This window comes from Aricia agestis, chromosome Z, assembly GCF_905147365.1.
Source record: "Aricia agestis chromosome Z, ilAriAges1.1, whole genome shotgun sequence".
In the NCBI taxonomy this organism is placed as follows: Eukaryota; Metazoa; Arthropoda; class Insecta; order Lepidoptera; family Lycaenidae; genus Aricia; species Aricia agestis.
This window is the reverse complement of record NC_056428.1, coordinates 36,762,375-36,777,345: the sequence shown is the minus strand read 5'-3', so window position 1 is coordinate 36,777,345 and position 14,971 is coordinate 36,762,375. Positions and strand designations below refer to the sequence as shown.

Here is a 14,971-nt window from a genome sequence, read left to right as displayed (position 1 = left end):
AATTGTCAAGTCGTGAAAGCGTTACAAACATCCAGCGTTACAATTTCACATATTTTATAATATTAAAACAGATGAACAAAATTGGTTCTGCTGTCATGTATCACACGTCTCTTTTTAGCACGCAATGTTACTGATAGTGACATCTTGCTCAGGCCTTTGTTTCTCTATTCCGCTAGGTATATCAACTTTATGTAATGAATAGAAAATATAATATTTTTTTCTATCATTAAAAAAACACTTCGCGTAAGCTCTCTGTTTTTGTCGGGCTCTGTTTTTCAACTCTACAAAAATATATTTAATACAGCTTATCTTATTTTAATCTTTTAATAATTATCTGTGAGAAAAATATTATGTAAAATATTTTATCATTAATGAAGGTATTAAATTATTTGTTGCTACTAATTGGTTACATAATTTACGATATTTTTTTGTAAATTGTGTTAAGTAAGTATATTATTATTTTTATAAAAAAGTAATACAAAATATGATTTCGCCAATCGTATAAGTATGCGAAAAAGATTTAACCGCGATAAAAATTTGCCTGTCGTTTTCTGTGGCCTACTTCGTACCTGTGGCTATCAAAACCGGTTAATATAGTTTCAGAAGCAATCAGAAACAAACAAACTTTATCTTTACATGATTGTAGTATAGATTTCATGAACATACTAATATACAAGGTGTAACAAAACTAAGTGATGATACTTTAGTGTGTGTATGTATCCCGTATATAGGGTTCACTGTGAAGGTAGCAGCGCTGAAAGAGCAAAAATGTTTGTCATTCGAATGGACAAGCAGCCCCGCGTCATAAATTCCATACAAAGGTGAAAAAAGTTACTATTTCAACGCTGCTACTTTCGCAGCAATTTCTATATAGGGGGGTCAACCTAAAGTATTATCACTTAGTTTTGTTACACGCTGTATATCGTAGACACTGACAGAGCGTAGACATACGCGTAGTATTGCTCTAATCTGCGACGCGACGTAGCTCAAGCGTCGTAGTCTCCGCTGCTACGGCGCGGCTCTACGCAACTTGTAGAACAGTTTACGTAGCGCTTTGGATGTAAAATGTCAGGCTCGTAGCAAATTCTACAATATCGTCTAAAAAATTGTTCCGCACCTCAAGGATGATACTTGTAGACAGAACTAACTGTTTATTGTGGTAATAATAATATAATAATTTAGTATATAGGGGGTTTCGGGGGTGATAAATCGATCTAGCTAGGAATCATTTTTAGAAAATGTCATTTTATTCGTGTATTATCGAATAACGAGCAAAGCTCGGTCAAATAGTTAGTATATATATTTAAGAATTGCTCGTTTAAAGATATAAGATTTAAAACTTATAAATAAGACACATTTAAGATAATCACAATGCAAATTCAGTTGTTATCGTTGGGAGCTGTACTAGTTAAAACTGTGTCACAGTGCAGCTCTGTGATGATATTATGTAAGTTTTGGGCTTAAATTAATTTAAATTATTTCCTTTACAGATATCACTGCACAATCGAACAACAGCTGACGGTCATCTTATTTTTGGGCTATTCATCATATTCAAATCACGGGGTCGAAACGAAAGCTGCAAATCAATAGAATCAATAGATCAATTTAATTATTATTTAATAACAATCATAATTATAGAAGATACCAAAGATATTTCAATAAAATATAAATTTGAATACTAATAACTGAGAGAAACTCGCTATAAGATTCTCAATTAGTGAAATTAAGCTTTAATTAGCTTTATATTTGCTGAAGTATCAAAAGTATTATAGAATAGAATAAAGATGTATCAGCGTACAAATTTAGATGGGAATTGTAACAAAATTAAGGGGAATATATTTTAACGCAAAAGTCGAAGAAAAATTTGTACATGCGACGTCATAGAGATTATTATCGAGACGAAATCGATCCGGATTGGCGGCCGGAGTACGAGAGGGACCATCGCGAGGGAGACCACAGAGACCACCGAGACCCCCGAGAACACCGAGACCTCAGAGACCACCGAGACCATAGAGACCATCGGGATCATCGGGAACATAGGGACAGACGGATGGTTAAGATGACACCCCTGGATGACCATGAGAGGAAAATCATCATTGAATTCTGTCATCTGCTTGAGAAATCCAAACAACTGTTTAACGGGTTAAGGTAATTTAAAAAATGTTTTATGACTTGCTTGTCGCCAGACTGCGTCAGGAGGGTTATGCAGTATTACTAGAGTACATTAATATATATATATATATATATATATATATATATATATATATATATATATATATATATATATATATATATACATTATACAGTGTGTAACAAAACTAAGTGATGATAATTCTTTAAGGTGTGTATGTGTGAATATGTGTAGAGTTCGCTGTGAAAGTAGCAGCGCTGAAAGAGTAACTTCTTTTTCATATTTGTATGACAATAAAGTTATCCATACAAATCACGAAAAATTGCTATTTTAGCGCTGCTACTGTATTAAGTATCACTTAGTTTTGTGACACCTTGTATATTTGTTTGGCACTCTGTACTCAGAATGCATGTTGATGGAGTTTAGCTTATGAGGCTGAAAGTTACACGGGGTATACCAAAATGCAGTCGGGTTTCAGTTTTTTAAATTACCGTTTTATTTCTACCTCCTAATATTTTTTAACGACTGTTTATAGCAAAATAGAAATAAAATGCATAATAATTGCTCATGCTTTTTTTTTTCAAATAAACACATCTATTTTGACACAATTAACATACTTAATAATATTAGTAAGTAATTTACCATTTTACTGCAAAAAAAGTCTTACTTTTTGAGATGTGAATTTAAAAAAAAAATTATTGTTTAACGTTTCAGGGAGCTCCCTCCATACGGCCACAAGCAATGGCAGTCGTACTTCGGTCGCACGTTCGACGTTTACACCAAGCTGTGGAAGTTCCAGCAGCAACATCGTCTGATACTGGACACACGATACGGCCTCAAGCGGTGGCAGATCGGCGAGATAGCGTCCAAGATCGGCCAGCTGTATTACCACTTTTAGTGAGTTTGTACAACTTGCTTTTGTTTTTAACCGACTTCAAAAAAGGTGGTTATCAATGTAATATTTCCAGAACTGTCCAGTTTTCGTATACATGTTAGTCTATATAAACGTCTGAACAAAACAAATTTTCGAAACTGTATATGTAATATATTGTATGTTTGTGTTCGCATATCTCCGATTTAAGTGATTCTTCTTTTTGTTGTACTGGGTATTGTTCAACTTAGGGAATGCTACAAGTTTCATCAAAGTCGATTCAGTAGTGTTTGTAATAGGGAAAGAATAATGGCCAAATCGTACCAGGTGGGCGGTGGCGTCCCGATATGCCATTAATAGCAAAAATTCCCTAATATTTTAAGACATCGAAAATCATTAGAAATGTGTCTATAAATAGCCACAAAAAAAAGATCAATATATTTTAGTTTCGTTATGTTCTGACAGCCGGCGATCATTCGCAATCGTTTTATTTTTTGGGTAATACTCTAGGAAAAATTGAAATAATTAGAAACGAGATCGCCGAATATACACTTGTAGGCCACACCGCAGTCGGGAAAAAGGTAGTTCTTACGTCTAACCTCAAAATAATTATAAACGTTATTAATTATTATAAAAAATCGTGGCTATTTAGACATAATTCTCAAACGGAATTATGTTTAGAGCATTAGAACAACCAAATCTAACTATAGTTTATTTTGGGACATCAAAAATAAAAGTCGAGTCCAGCTCCTATACAAATTTGGCCATGATTCTTTAATTTTCAATTATTACGTACAATTTGCAGTCAGTCTTTTTAAAATACTATTATGGGAATATGAGGTAGAAAAGTAAGATTTTCGACCGTGCAAGATGGTATGCTAGATCAGGTCGTTGGCGTCTTTTCAGACGTTGCGCGTTGTATTAACTTCGCGCCGATACTGGTATACTAGATCAGGTCGTTACCGTCTATTCAGACGTTGTTTGTCGCGCCGAACTTAGAATCTTCGATAGTTTGATTTAAGATTGTGCGCTGTGTAATTTGCTATATGATTTTCCTTATAGGTATTATTATAGGTCTACCAGAATCTGATGGCAAAAAGTGAGAAATGAAATTGACTCTAGCAATACCGGGGTAATTGGAATAAAACATTTTGATCCTTTTTTTCCTTAAAGTGGCTTATTCTGTGTGTGAAACATGCAAATATAAAAATTTATCCAATGATCAAGGATCTCGCTAAGTAAGTTCTCTCTTGTTTTAGAAACATCTTAATGGCGATCTCTGGCATGAGGAAGGAACCGATATGTTAAACAGCCTCCAATGTGTTTCTGGAGCCGTATACTACGATGATCTCGTAGGCAGCGCAAAGAATTTCCGTGCTTTTCAAAGTTTTTGTCATAAATACTATTGGAAACAATCGAACACAAGTTTGCCATTATAAATATATTATATCATTTTTATGAAGTAGGCATATTGTATTAAGTACTTATATTTTTGTTCCCGTGGTGCTTCCCCCTCTTGTTCAGACATTAATTGTCATTACAATTTGGCTGTCTCCCGCTTTGCTTGGGGAGGGAAATTGGATATCTCCTACTCCTCCTACCTTTCTTCTGATTAATTTCGTTGCGGGTCCCAAAACAGATTTAGCTTGTCCCTCGGGCATCCCTGAGATCATATCAAAGGGTTTTCGTAGTTGGTTGCCACTGTTGATCCTGGCGACACAGGAGTTGCAGTGGTGGGAATGTGTGGTGGGCCTTTTGCCCGTTTAAGAATGATCAAGGATATTTTTTTTTAAATCTGCCGTCAAAATTTGCCATCAGATTATGGTAGACCTACGCGAATTGCAAGTATAGGTCTGTATTTCTTATATTAGATATTATCTCTGCCATCTTCAATCCTCCAGTACGTTTTCCCAGATAAAACTATACTTAAAAGTTAAATAATTTAGTAGACACTCAGCTTAAATTAAACTTAGTACTTAATATGTAGTCAAGATGGCAAGACTTAACACTTTCAATTGTATTTTAAATTTTAGCCTCAGGACGAGCGAAACAGCGTATCTTCGAGAAGCATTCGCGTTTTACCATGCGATACGTGGAAGATCGTACTACACCAAAGCGAACAGAGAGGACAAATGCGAGCTCATGGTCAAGAAGCTAAGATACTACGCCAGGTTTATAGTCGTGGCGATATTATTGAAGAAATCCAAGCTGATAAAGGAATTGGTGAGAGAGTTAGATAGACAAGTGATAGAATATGGTGCGACTTACGATCCAGAAGATCAGGCGGAATGGAATGTGGTTTTGGAGGAGGTTAAAGCGTTCTTGATTGCGGAACCCGGGATCGCTGTTATATATCCTGATAACCCGTCTGTGGCACTTACTATTAGGTTAGTGAGATTCAAGACTAAGGGCCTGTTTCAACACTTCCTGATAAGTGACGAATAGGCTATCCAACAATTAACTTGACAGATCAAGTATAGAAAATTTGTGAATAGCCTATTCGGCACTTAATAAGAAAGTGGTGAAACAGGCTCTAATATACTAAATTACTAACAATAAATTACCATTTTCTAGAATATCTTCAGTCTGACAAAATTAACCTATTTTGGTTGCTTTACCAGCTGAAACGGAAAGAATATATAATTTATAATAAACAATAATTAAAGAAAAGAATAAAATTCAAAGGCTACCAATAAATAATAATATTAATTATTTTTAGTGGTAACTAGTAGAATATATTTTAATTTCTGATTTATAAGAAAAATTGCTGAACATCAATATTAGTAAATCTTTATTTCAGCGGACGAGTAAACAACATGACCATACCACCAATTGAGAAGACCCCTCAGATGTATCTCACACTCCAGGACGCGGTTATCATAGGCAGTGGATCCTACCAAGTGAAGTTTTCTGAACTGACCATAGACATGTTCAGGATTCTACAGAATTTGGAACGTGAGTCCGAAACTCCTGAGGATTCTCCGCATTGCCGCTCAAGCTCTACCGCCAAAGGGCCCGCTCCTATACCTAAAGGTAACTTTCGAGGTCGATGTTATAATCTCTAAATATTATTTATCAGACAATATATAAGCTGGACTTTTAATTTATCATAATTTAAATAATATTTTAGACAAGTCTCTACTACGCGTCTACGCCATCATTCATTGCAATTTTTAAAGTGTTTTAAAGCGTTTTGCAAATTATTTAATAAAAATATGTTTATGGCTGTTACTCTACTTATTTATGCTTTGTAATTTTTTTTAAATGCTTGGCGGATGAATAATTTGATGATAAAAAGATAATAGTACAATGTAATTATCTTGAATATTGATTTATCACAAGCTTTGCATAAGTCATTGCATCAAACGCATTTTAAAGGTTTATATTTCCAATAATAGATTTATGCTGAATGCGAATTTTATTTCATCGAAGCAATTTTTTTGGCATAAGCAATGCATTAGTTGTCTTGTTATGGATCGAAATCTCTTCGAATTTATAGATGATTTTTGTTCTTGACTGTCTTCTAAAAATGTTTTGTAAAATTTTATTTTAGGCATCCAAGAAAACGGTCTACGCCCAGAGAATCCGCATAAATATCTTTTATTCAAACCGTCACCGAGCCAAGTTCTCATATACTTGGCCAGTAGTTGTAACGACCTGACCGTCAATGGCGCCATCCTAATCTACATTTCAGCTGATGGCTACCACCCCAATCAGAATAAGCATCCAGAGGATTGTAAGCATTTTTATCGTATATAGATTCAATTGCTCAAAGCTATGTTATTATGAAATAAAAGAGCTAAGACCAGGAAAATTAATATCAAACGCCATCGGTTTTTGCCTCGAGCGTAATTTAAATTTAGCTCCCAGGCACCAGCGGACCTGGAGCAATGTAATAATTTTAATTGAATAATTATTATCTTACAATGATTTTCAGTCTACAGACTACAATTCACGTGAGAGCTCCAATCAATCCAATTAAATATATTTTATGCTCCTGTATTTTCATATTACACTTCCCTAGTGTGGAAAAAATTGTCGCACCACCCCGCACCTCAACTCTGGATTTCTCGCATTTCGCTCGCGATATTTAGTTATTTGCTACATTAGCAAAGCGCTATCTGGCGGAAAAATAACAGAATAGTTTTGTCAATTTCTACCAATAGATATAGCTGTCGTCTGAAAATGTTCAGCTGTAGCCTGTAGTTCTTAAAATTAGTACAGACCTTATCATATAGATGGCGTTTTATAACGAAACGACCCCTTGTTCCTTTTTGCCATAACAAAGTTGACACTAGATGGCGCTTTACTCGTATAATTGTAACAAGCTTTGGTCTCTCTTTTTTGAAAAATCTGTAAACTGCTGAAAAGTAAAACTAATCTCATAATTTTAGATGGATATGACATCGGTGGGCTGATAACAACTTCTAAATCGGATATTTTCAAGGAGTGCAATAAAGAAAGGAAAGACACGGTGCCGAAGTATAAGGAGCAACAGATTCTGTACCCAGGGGACTTGCAACCTTTCACGAGGAAGCCTCTCTTCATCATAGTGGACTCGGATAACTCGTATGCTTTTCAACACATACCCAGGATATTCGGACAACCTCTTGTCATACTAATGTCACCTCTGGAGCTACCAGTGGGTATCAACGGTCAGTAGAATCATGATTATTCTGGATTTGCAATATAGACATTTTAAGGCTATATAAAATCATAACGGACACTTCTTCATGGGCGTACCCAGGTTCTGGGCCAAGGGGGGGCAAATTACCCAGGTTCTGGTGCCAGGGGGGGGCAAATCACCCAGGTTCTGGGCCAGGGGGGGGGGGGGGGGGCAAATCAGATTTTTCATAAGCTAGGTGTTTATAAAGAATAAAAAATTAATAATTTTTAGTTGTAAAAATATTGTATTGCAAACAAATGGCAAAAAATCGTTCTTAATTTTTTATTTTATAGATAAAAGTACTAGATAATATACTTAGTAGGGACGTCAACATGATCCAGGGGGGGGGCAGCTGCCCCCACCCCCTGCCCCCCCAATCGGTACGCCCATGCACTTCTGCATTAAAAAATATCTAACGCTATAATACCATAGGGGCGAGAAGGCTCATCTTTTATTCGAGACTGATTTGTGATATAAATTTTTCTCAGATCGTCGGAAAAAGGGTGGACTTTTCACATTATACTTGCACAACCCTATCGCTGGACTATGTAATACTTGCGACGTATTCACCCTACCAATACCAATTTGGGACAAATGTATAAGCCTTTTGGATGTGTTCATGAAAGAGTGCGTTAGATTATTGCTGAGAGTAAGAATGGGTAAGAACACCTTAATCTTCCTATCGAGATGGCTTACAATTTATATCCTTATGCTACGAACTCACATACGGTTTTGCTCGATCAAGCAATAACGTCGAGTAAAACCCGCGGCTCGGGATTTTGTCCACACATTCAGCATTGCTCGATAGTTTTATTCTAAATCCATCGAGCCGGCTAGATGCGAGCCTTCGAGCTGTGAGTTTTGCGGTCCACACAGTAATTATTACTCGATGCGGAGCAAAACTATCGAGCGAAACCGTTTGTGAGTACTTAACATCAGGGCCCCCGTAAGGGCTACTCGCGCCTGTGTGCAAAAAAAGGATTTTGGCGCCCCTTTAGGCAAATTTTTTGGACCTTAGTATTGACGCCCCTAAAGATGACAATTTGGCGCCCCTAGAGGATATATATAGATAGCAATGTGTGCAATGCACACATTGCACATATGGTGGCGGGGCTTGGCATTAGAGAAATTCGAAAGAGCTTTTTCAGTATATTTTTTTTCAATTGCACACCCTGCATTGAGCATAACAATGAACTGCTTTACTGCTACTACTTTTGTTCACTTCAAGAATCTACTTTCTTAAATTTCTAGTTATCCTTCTTTATTAATCCTTTCCAGATCCAGTCTATTACCCGTTTCTAGGCGACGACTACCTCCGTCTGCTGATACTGAGGTACATATTCTGCGAGTGTACCCTGCGGCTCCACAAGGGTTTCCGTGCCAGGTCCAACTTGACGAGAGCTGCTCCGCCGCTCCCGGATGAGCTATTTGAGCACCGGGACCTCGTGTCTATTGCTTTGGAAATGACCGGACATATAGGAGTAAGTACATTGAAGAAATTGATACACAGATGGCGAACCTACGTCATATGGTCGGGTTAAGTATGTCAACTCAATAAAGGCCTTTTAAAGGCCTCTCGGTCGGGAAAAACGAATAATTGAAAAATGGTCAGGACCAACATCCGACAAAGGTCACCTTGGGTTAGGTGTTTCTTCCCGAACGTCTAGAGGCCTTTAAGTTGTCTGAGTTTGACATAACGCGACCCAATTACGCAAGTCCATCTGCCTCTACATCTTCGATAACTATACTCCACTCGGGCTAACTTGTCGCTAGCGGTCATTAAATCCCTGTCAAAACATGTCATTTTCCATATAAACCGCGATTGACAATGAAGTGTCAGATATTGTTTATCGTGGTTTTATAATATGGAAAATGACAAGTTTTTGACAGGGAGTCAATGACCTCTAGCGACAAGTTAGCCCGAATGGAGAATAGTACTTGAAAACTAAATATTTACGATGATAAAGAAGTATCTTGGGATAGAGTAATGTATTTTATATAATTATTGTTTACTATCTTTCTAGAAGTGTTTATGGATATTATGTTCAAATATATTCTACGCGGCTTCTGTTTCTAACGTCAACCGCGGCCTAGAATCTTTGCAACTGAATGGAAAATTAAGGTCATGGTTAAATTGAATTACTATTATGAACAGGATAATGCTTGCTTAGAAATATGTTTGATAATAACTAAGTATATCTTTTCAAAATAAGCAACAAGCAACAAGCTCGTGAGTCTTGCTCATGAGCTCGTATAAAGAAAACTTCAAACGCAGTATTTTAAGGCCATCCCCCGAGCAAACTCTTTTTACTTATTTCTTTTCAAAATTGTTCTAAAAAATTAAACGGGGAATATGACTAGTCAATGAAATTATCTATTGTCGTGTGTTTCAAATAAACGTAATTTGTAAACACTATGGAGATGCTGAAAGCACAACTGAAAGTATGCTTCAATTTTAATAAATTGGCATTACTTTGGAAGCTAATATCATGAGTATAATATACAATAAAATAAAATAAAGAAATTAAAAAAAAACCCGTCAAACAACTTTAAAAAGTACTTAATGAAATATTTTATTGACTTTAAGTTTAAATAATTCCTAAGTGTAAAGTGATATTTTAGTCCATAATTGTTGTCACGGTGTGTCGGGGGACCGCCAACAGAGTCTTTTGAATTTTGTATCGCCATGTCACTGATTGTCTCGATTTGTTTCGCTGAAAACAAATTGAGACAACAGAGAGAAGACAGTGAAAAGTTGTTTGGCGGGGTTTTTTTAAATTTCTTAATTTTATTTTATTTCATGATTTTTAAATTTGTGTTGGTTATAGTGTAGAATAATTCCTCTCAACAGGATCATATTATATCCCAATGAATACCATCTAGGAATGTCCTTTTGGATGAGGCCGTCAATATGAGTCCAAATATGAAACCTCCACTTTGGGTTCATATGGAGCTCGGCTCCTATAGAATCTAGGTGATGCTGCAGCAGCAGCATGCAAAAATTTATTGGTAATCTACGTCTTACTAGTTGTCGCAATTAAAATGAGCCCAAACACGAAACCATTGCTCTATGTTGGTGAGGAGTTGGGTATCCTATTGATTACCAAGTAATGCTGCAGCACCAGGTCAACTTTCCATTAATGTGTAAATATTCATAAATGTCACGAACTAGAATGCAATAAAGGCCATAAAACGATTGCAAGTTGCCAATCGGCTCTTCACGAACCAGATGAACCGCGATTTTTCAGCATGGAGAAGGCTGGTGATGATGAACTATAGCTAAGAACACTTTCAATTAAGTCAGCTTTCAAACAAAAAAAAAAGTAGATCAAAATCGGTCCACCCGTTTGGACGCTACGATGCCACGGACAGATACACACACAGACAAACAGACAGACAGACAGACACGTCAAACTTATAACACCCCTCTTTTTTGTCGAGGGTTAAAAATAGAAAATTTGAAACGGGGAAAGGAATGTTGATATACTGAAGATTATTGCTGTATTTTTATTTTAACTTCGTAGCTTCCAAATTATGAGTTTATAAGGCTCTAAATATGGTAAATTACGGAATCTCCGTAGGGGAAGGGCCTTAAGCTCTGATGCAACAGGAAATTGAACATCATTTCAAAGAGCATGTTGACTCCGCTCGATATTGGTTAGCATTTAACTGTACGAGTTTTGGCTCCGTACCAGCTGTAGAATGCCCATCTGGATGTTTTTCTTATTATTACGTAGCTTACACGATCAATCTGACGTCATCTGGCGTCAATCTTAGATTGATGATGATTATAAAAAGTACATATTATAAAAATCGGCCAAGTGCAAGTATGGATTCGCGCACGAAGGGTTCCGTACCATAATAAAGCAAAAATAGGCAAAAATTGTGATTTTTGTATGGGAGTCCTCCTTAATTACTTATTTTATTTTAATTTTATTATTAATTATTAAAGTTTGAATACAATTAAGTTTTCTATGAACATTTTGAGTGCCTACCTGTTGCCATTATTAATATCAAGCATAAAAGGCCGAAAAAAATCTCGTTTGCTGTACAGGAGCCCACCTTAAATATTAATTTTATTTTGTTTTTAGTATTTATTGTTATAGCGGCAACAGAAATACACAATCTGTAAAAATTGCAACTCTCTAGCTATTACCGTTTTTGAGATACAGCCTGGAGACAGACAGACAGACAGACGGACCCACTACAGGGTCCCCTTTATACCGCTTGGGTACGGAACCCTAAAAATGATCAATCCATCAATCCGTAGGTTAGACGATCAGTTTCGCGTCAATCTCTACCAGATTGATGGATCAGATTGATAAGAAACTGAACGTGTAATGTACATCAATCAATTGTTGCGACTTACGTCATGGCATTGGTTGTATCACAGGTTGTATATTTGTAGACTGTTTGAGGTATCAGGTCTAGTACCTAACATTATTGTAGCTAATACCACTATATTTTACTCGCCTTTCAAGACTATATGAGAATCTTAAAGAATATCAAATTGCAAATAGTTGAATAACATAATAATACTATATATTCTCTAAGAATCTGAAAAATAAAAGCATATGGAATGTTTGAAGTGTCTAGTCTAAAATTATGAGACATCCAAAGGAAAATCCATCGGTCATATTAAAATATTACTCCAGTGGAAGATTTTTAGTAACAATTATGTATGTTTAAATATAATATGTACCTAAATCAAAAAAGTTAAATAATTGATCCACATTTAAACGTCAACGAAACGAATCGAAACGACCCGAAATGTGTGGCAAAATGCCAGCAGTTTGCGCTTCTTTATCGAATGAAGATTACCTACCTATAGGTTTAAAATAAAATGTACTTGTATATCGAATAAATGCTACATACCTAGGTTTCAAGTAAAATGTACTTCTATACCGAATAAAGACAACATACCTGTAGGTTTAAAATAATAGTAATATAAATTGTACGTAATTGAGAATTAAAATTCCCTATCCCGAAAACTATTGAACCGATTTTGATTAAACTTACAGTATTCCCTAAGTTGAACCATACCTAGTACAACAAAAAAAGAATTACTCGAATCGCACTTGTAGTTTCGGAGATATGCGAACACAAACATAAAACATACATACCTACCCTTTTGAAATTTGGCACGTTTGTTCGGATGCTGATGTAGACTAACATAATATATACGAAAACTGGGCAGTTCTAGAAATATATTACATACATAGGTACGCGTCAAATTGATAACCTGCTTTTTAAGTCGGTTATTAAAATGTACTTCTTATTGATCAGCCTCATGCTTACTTATTTTCTCTAGCTATTTGCGTTCTTATATCGCGATCGGCAAGACTATAATAATATGCTTATATTTGGTCAGCGTCATATTTATTTTCTACAACAGAAGCTGTTCAAGGTACTAGATTAAATTGGAACAAGAGTACCTAATTTAAAAGAAGAGCTTTCATGAAAACAGCAGTGTTGAAAAATTTGAGATAATAATATAATTTATACTTTTAAAGAGGTATTATACTTAATATATTTTCATCGCTGTCAATCACATCGTCACATTTCATGGTCCATAGGTTTACTCCAATACAGAGATAGGCATACCTAACATTGAAGACCCTTTTATAAAAAAAAATATTGAAAAATAATTAAAATGTATATTAAGTCGTCATAAATCGTTAAATAACTTGTTTCTGGCTACTGGGTTTATGCCTCCATTAAAAAAGTAGGTCCGAGGACGTTTGTGTATTTTTGGAGTAAATGAATCATTTGAAACGACTACGACGCGGGTTTTCTGTCTAGTATCAAATATGTACCATCAGAGAAATTGATTCATAGACAGGTGGCGGACCTACGTTATTCAGACGGGTTATATCGTGTCAAGTAGTGCAATTCGTGTGGGCTTTAACCAGATCAAATAACGTAGGTCCGCCATTTGGCTATGAGTTTATTTCTCTGTAGGTACAATATCGACGACGTTGGCTCGACCAGTTCCAAAAGATTCGAAAGATAAAGAGATATTTGCATACTAAAAATATTTAAATTTTGAACACGAAGAAAGTAACTAATACGACTGAAGACGTATTAGACTGAGAACAATGAGTTACCATGCTTCTAACGACATCTTTTTCAGACGATTTTCATCTCTTGCCCGCCAACTCTGTGCATATTACTTATTTTGCCCTTTTATAATTCTGGGCGTCACGTTATCGTGGAAGCCGACTTCCACGATAAAACGTTGGGTACGCCATTTTGATTTTACGCACCGCGGACGTTTTGTACGGTTCAGAAGAGTGTAGACCGTGTGCGGTGTGCGTGACCATGTGCGTTAAACAGTTATCGTCGACGGAAATTTAAAAGCGTCTTCATAATATATTTCCATACATTTTACTTCACTATGTTATCGTTTTACCGCGGACGTCCACGATATTACCGCCACGTCCAAAATTGTAAAAGCGCAGTATATATTAAGTCTATGGTGGGTGCAGATGTTTTGACATACATTTAACTGTTATCTATTATCCTTTATGTTACAGATAAAAAACCAATTCTACGATTCTACTCCATCGGGACCTCTACCAAGCAGAGAGTAAAAATCTGATAAAATTCAGAAATAGCAAAACACTTTGATCGCCACACCAAAAAAATTGTATGGATCACTGGTGATCTATATGACAATCAAAAGCTTCTCGAGTAGTTCAGCAAAAGAAAAATAATGCTATAGATATAAATTATATTGTTTCAAACATCAATGTAACTAGAGAGATTATAAAAATATTATGAAGATTTTTGTCTTATAAGTAGGTAGGATATTCCAGAAATTGTGTATTTAATACGTATGTTAAACATTAAAATGCTCAACATTTTCTTGGCAAGTCATTCGTACTAGGCCAACGAAAACAAATTGTTTTTGAGATAATTTTATGTAGGTAATTTAAAGGGTGTTAGGTAGATAAAAAGTGTTTTGTTAAGAGCTCAGATTAGCTCATCTAGATAAGTAAGTATTTTATGTTTTAATTTTTTTTGTTAACTTTGGTTTCGATGGCTATATAGAGTATATAGGAGAGATGGCTATATAGAGATTATTTTATTTCAATGAACAGGTTTAAGATATAACACAGGATTAAGCATCTTCAAACACTGTGACAAAAACGATTATTGCGTTTCTGTTGCTTTTTCCGCCGAAAATAAAATATAACCTGCCTAAAGCATAATATTTTGAACTCTAGATTTTTTTCATTATAAGTTGTCATTGCCGTCTTCTTCGTTCAATGATGACGAAATAGGTACCTATACCACGTTA

At 35.7% G+C, this 14,971-nt stretch overlaps 1 protein-coding gene across 1 annotated transcript; it reads left to right on the top strand.

Moving 5' to 3' along the window:
* The first annotated feature begins 1,733 nt into the window (after positions 1-1,733).
* Positions 1,734-14,697, top strand: LOC121738939 (protein SCAI). Its single transcript, XM_042131224.1, has 9 exons — positions 1,734-2,148; positions 2,846-3,028; positions 5,036-5,389; positions 5,803-6,035; positions 6,556-6,738; positions 7,397-7,657; positions 8,157-8,327; positions 8,947-9,149; positions 14,205-14,697. Exons 1-9 carry the CDS (start codon positions 1,871-1,873, stop codon positions 14,259-14,261), a joined length of 1,923 nt encoding a protein of 640 aa, XP_041987158.1. The 5' UTR covers positions 1,734-1,870; the 3' UTR covers positions 14,262-14,697.
* Positions 14,698-14,971: the final 274 nt, after the last annotated feature.

Excerpts from the sequence above, each read along its gene's own strand:
- LOC121738939 (XM_042131224.1), top strand. The coding sequence starts at position 1,871 with ATGCGACGTCATAGAGATTATTATCGAGACGAAATCGATCCGGATTGG. Across the intron at positions 6,036-6,555 it reads GCCCGCTCCTATACCTAAAG|GCATCCAAGAAAACGGTCTA; the intron begins GTAACTTTCGAG and ends ATTTTATTTTAG. Across the intron at positions 9,150-14,204 it reads AAATGACCGGACATATAGGA|ATAAAAAACCAATTCTACGA; the intron begins GTAAGTACATTG and ends TTTATGTTACAG.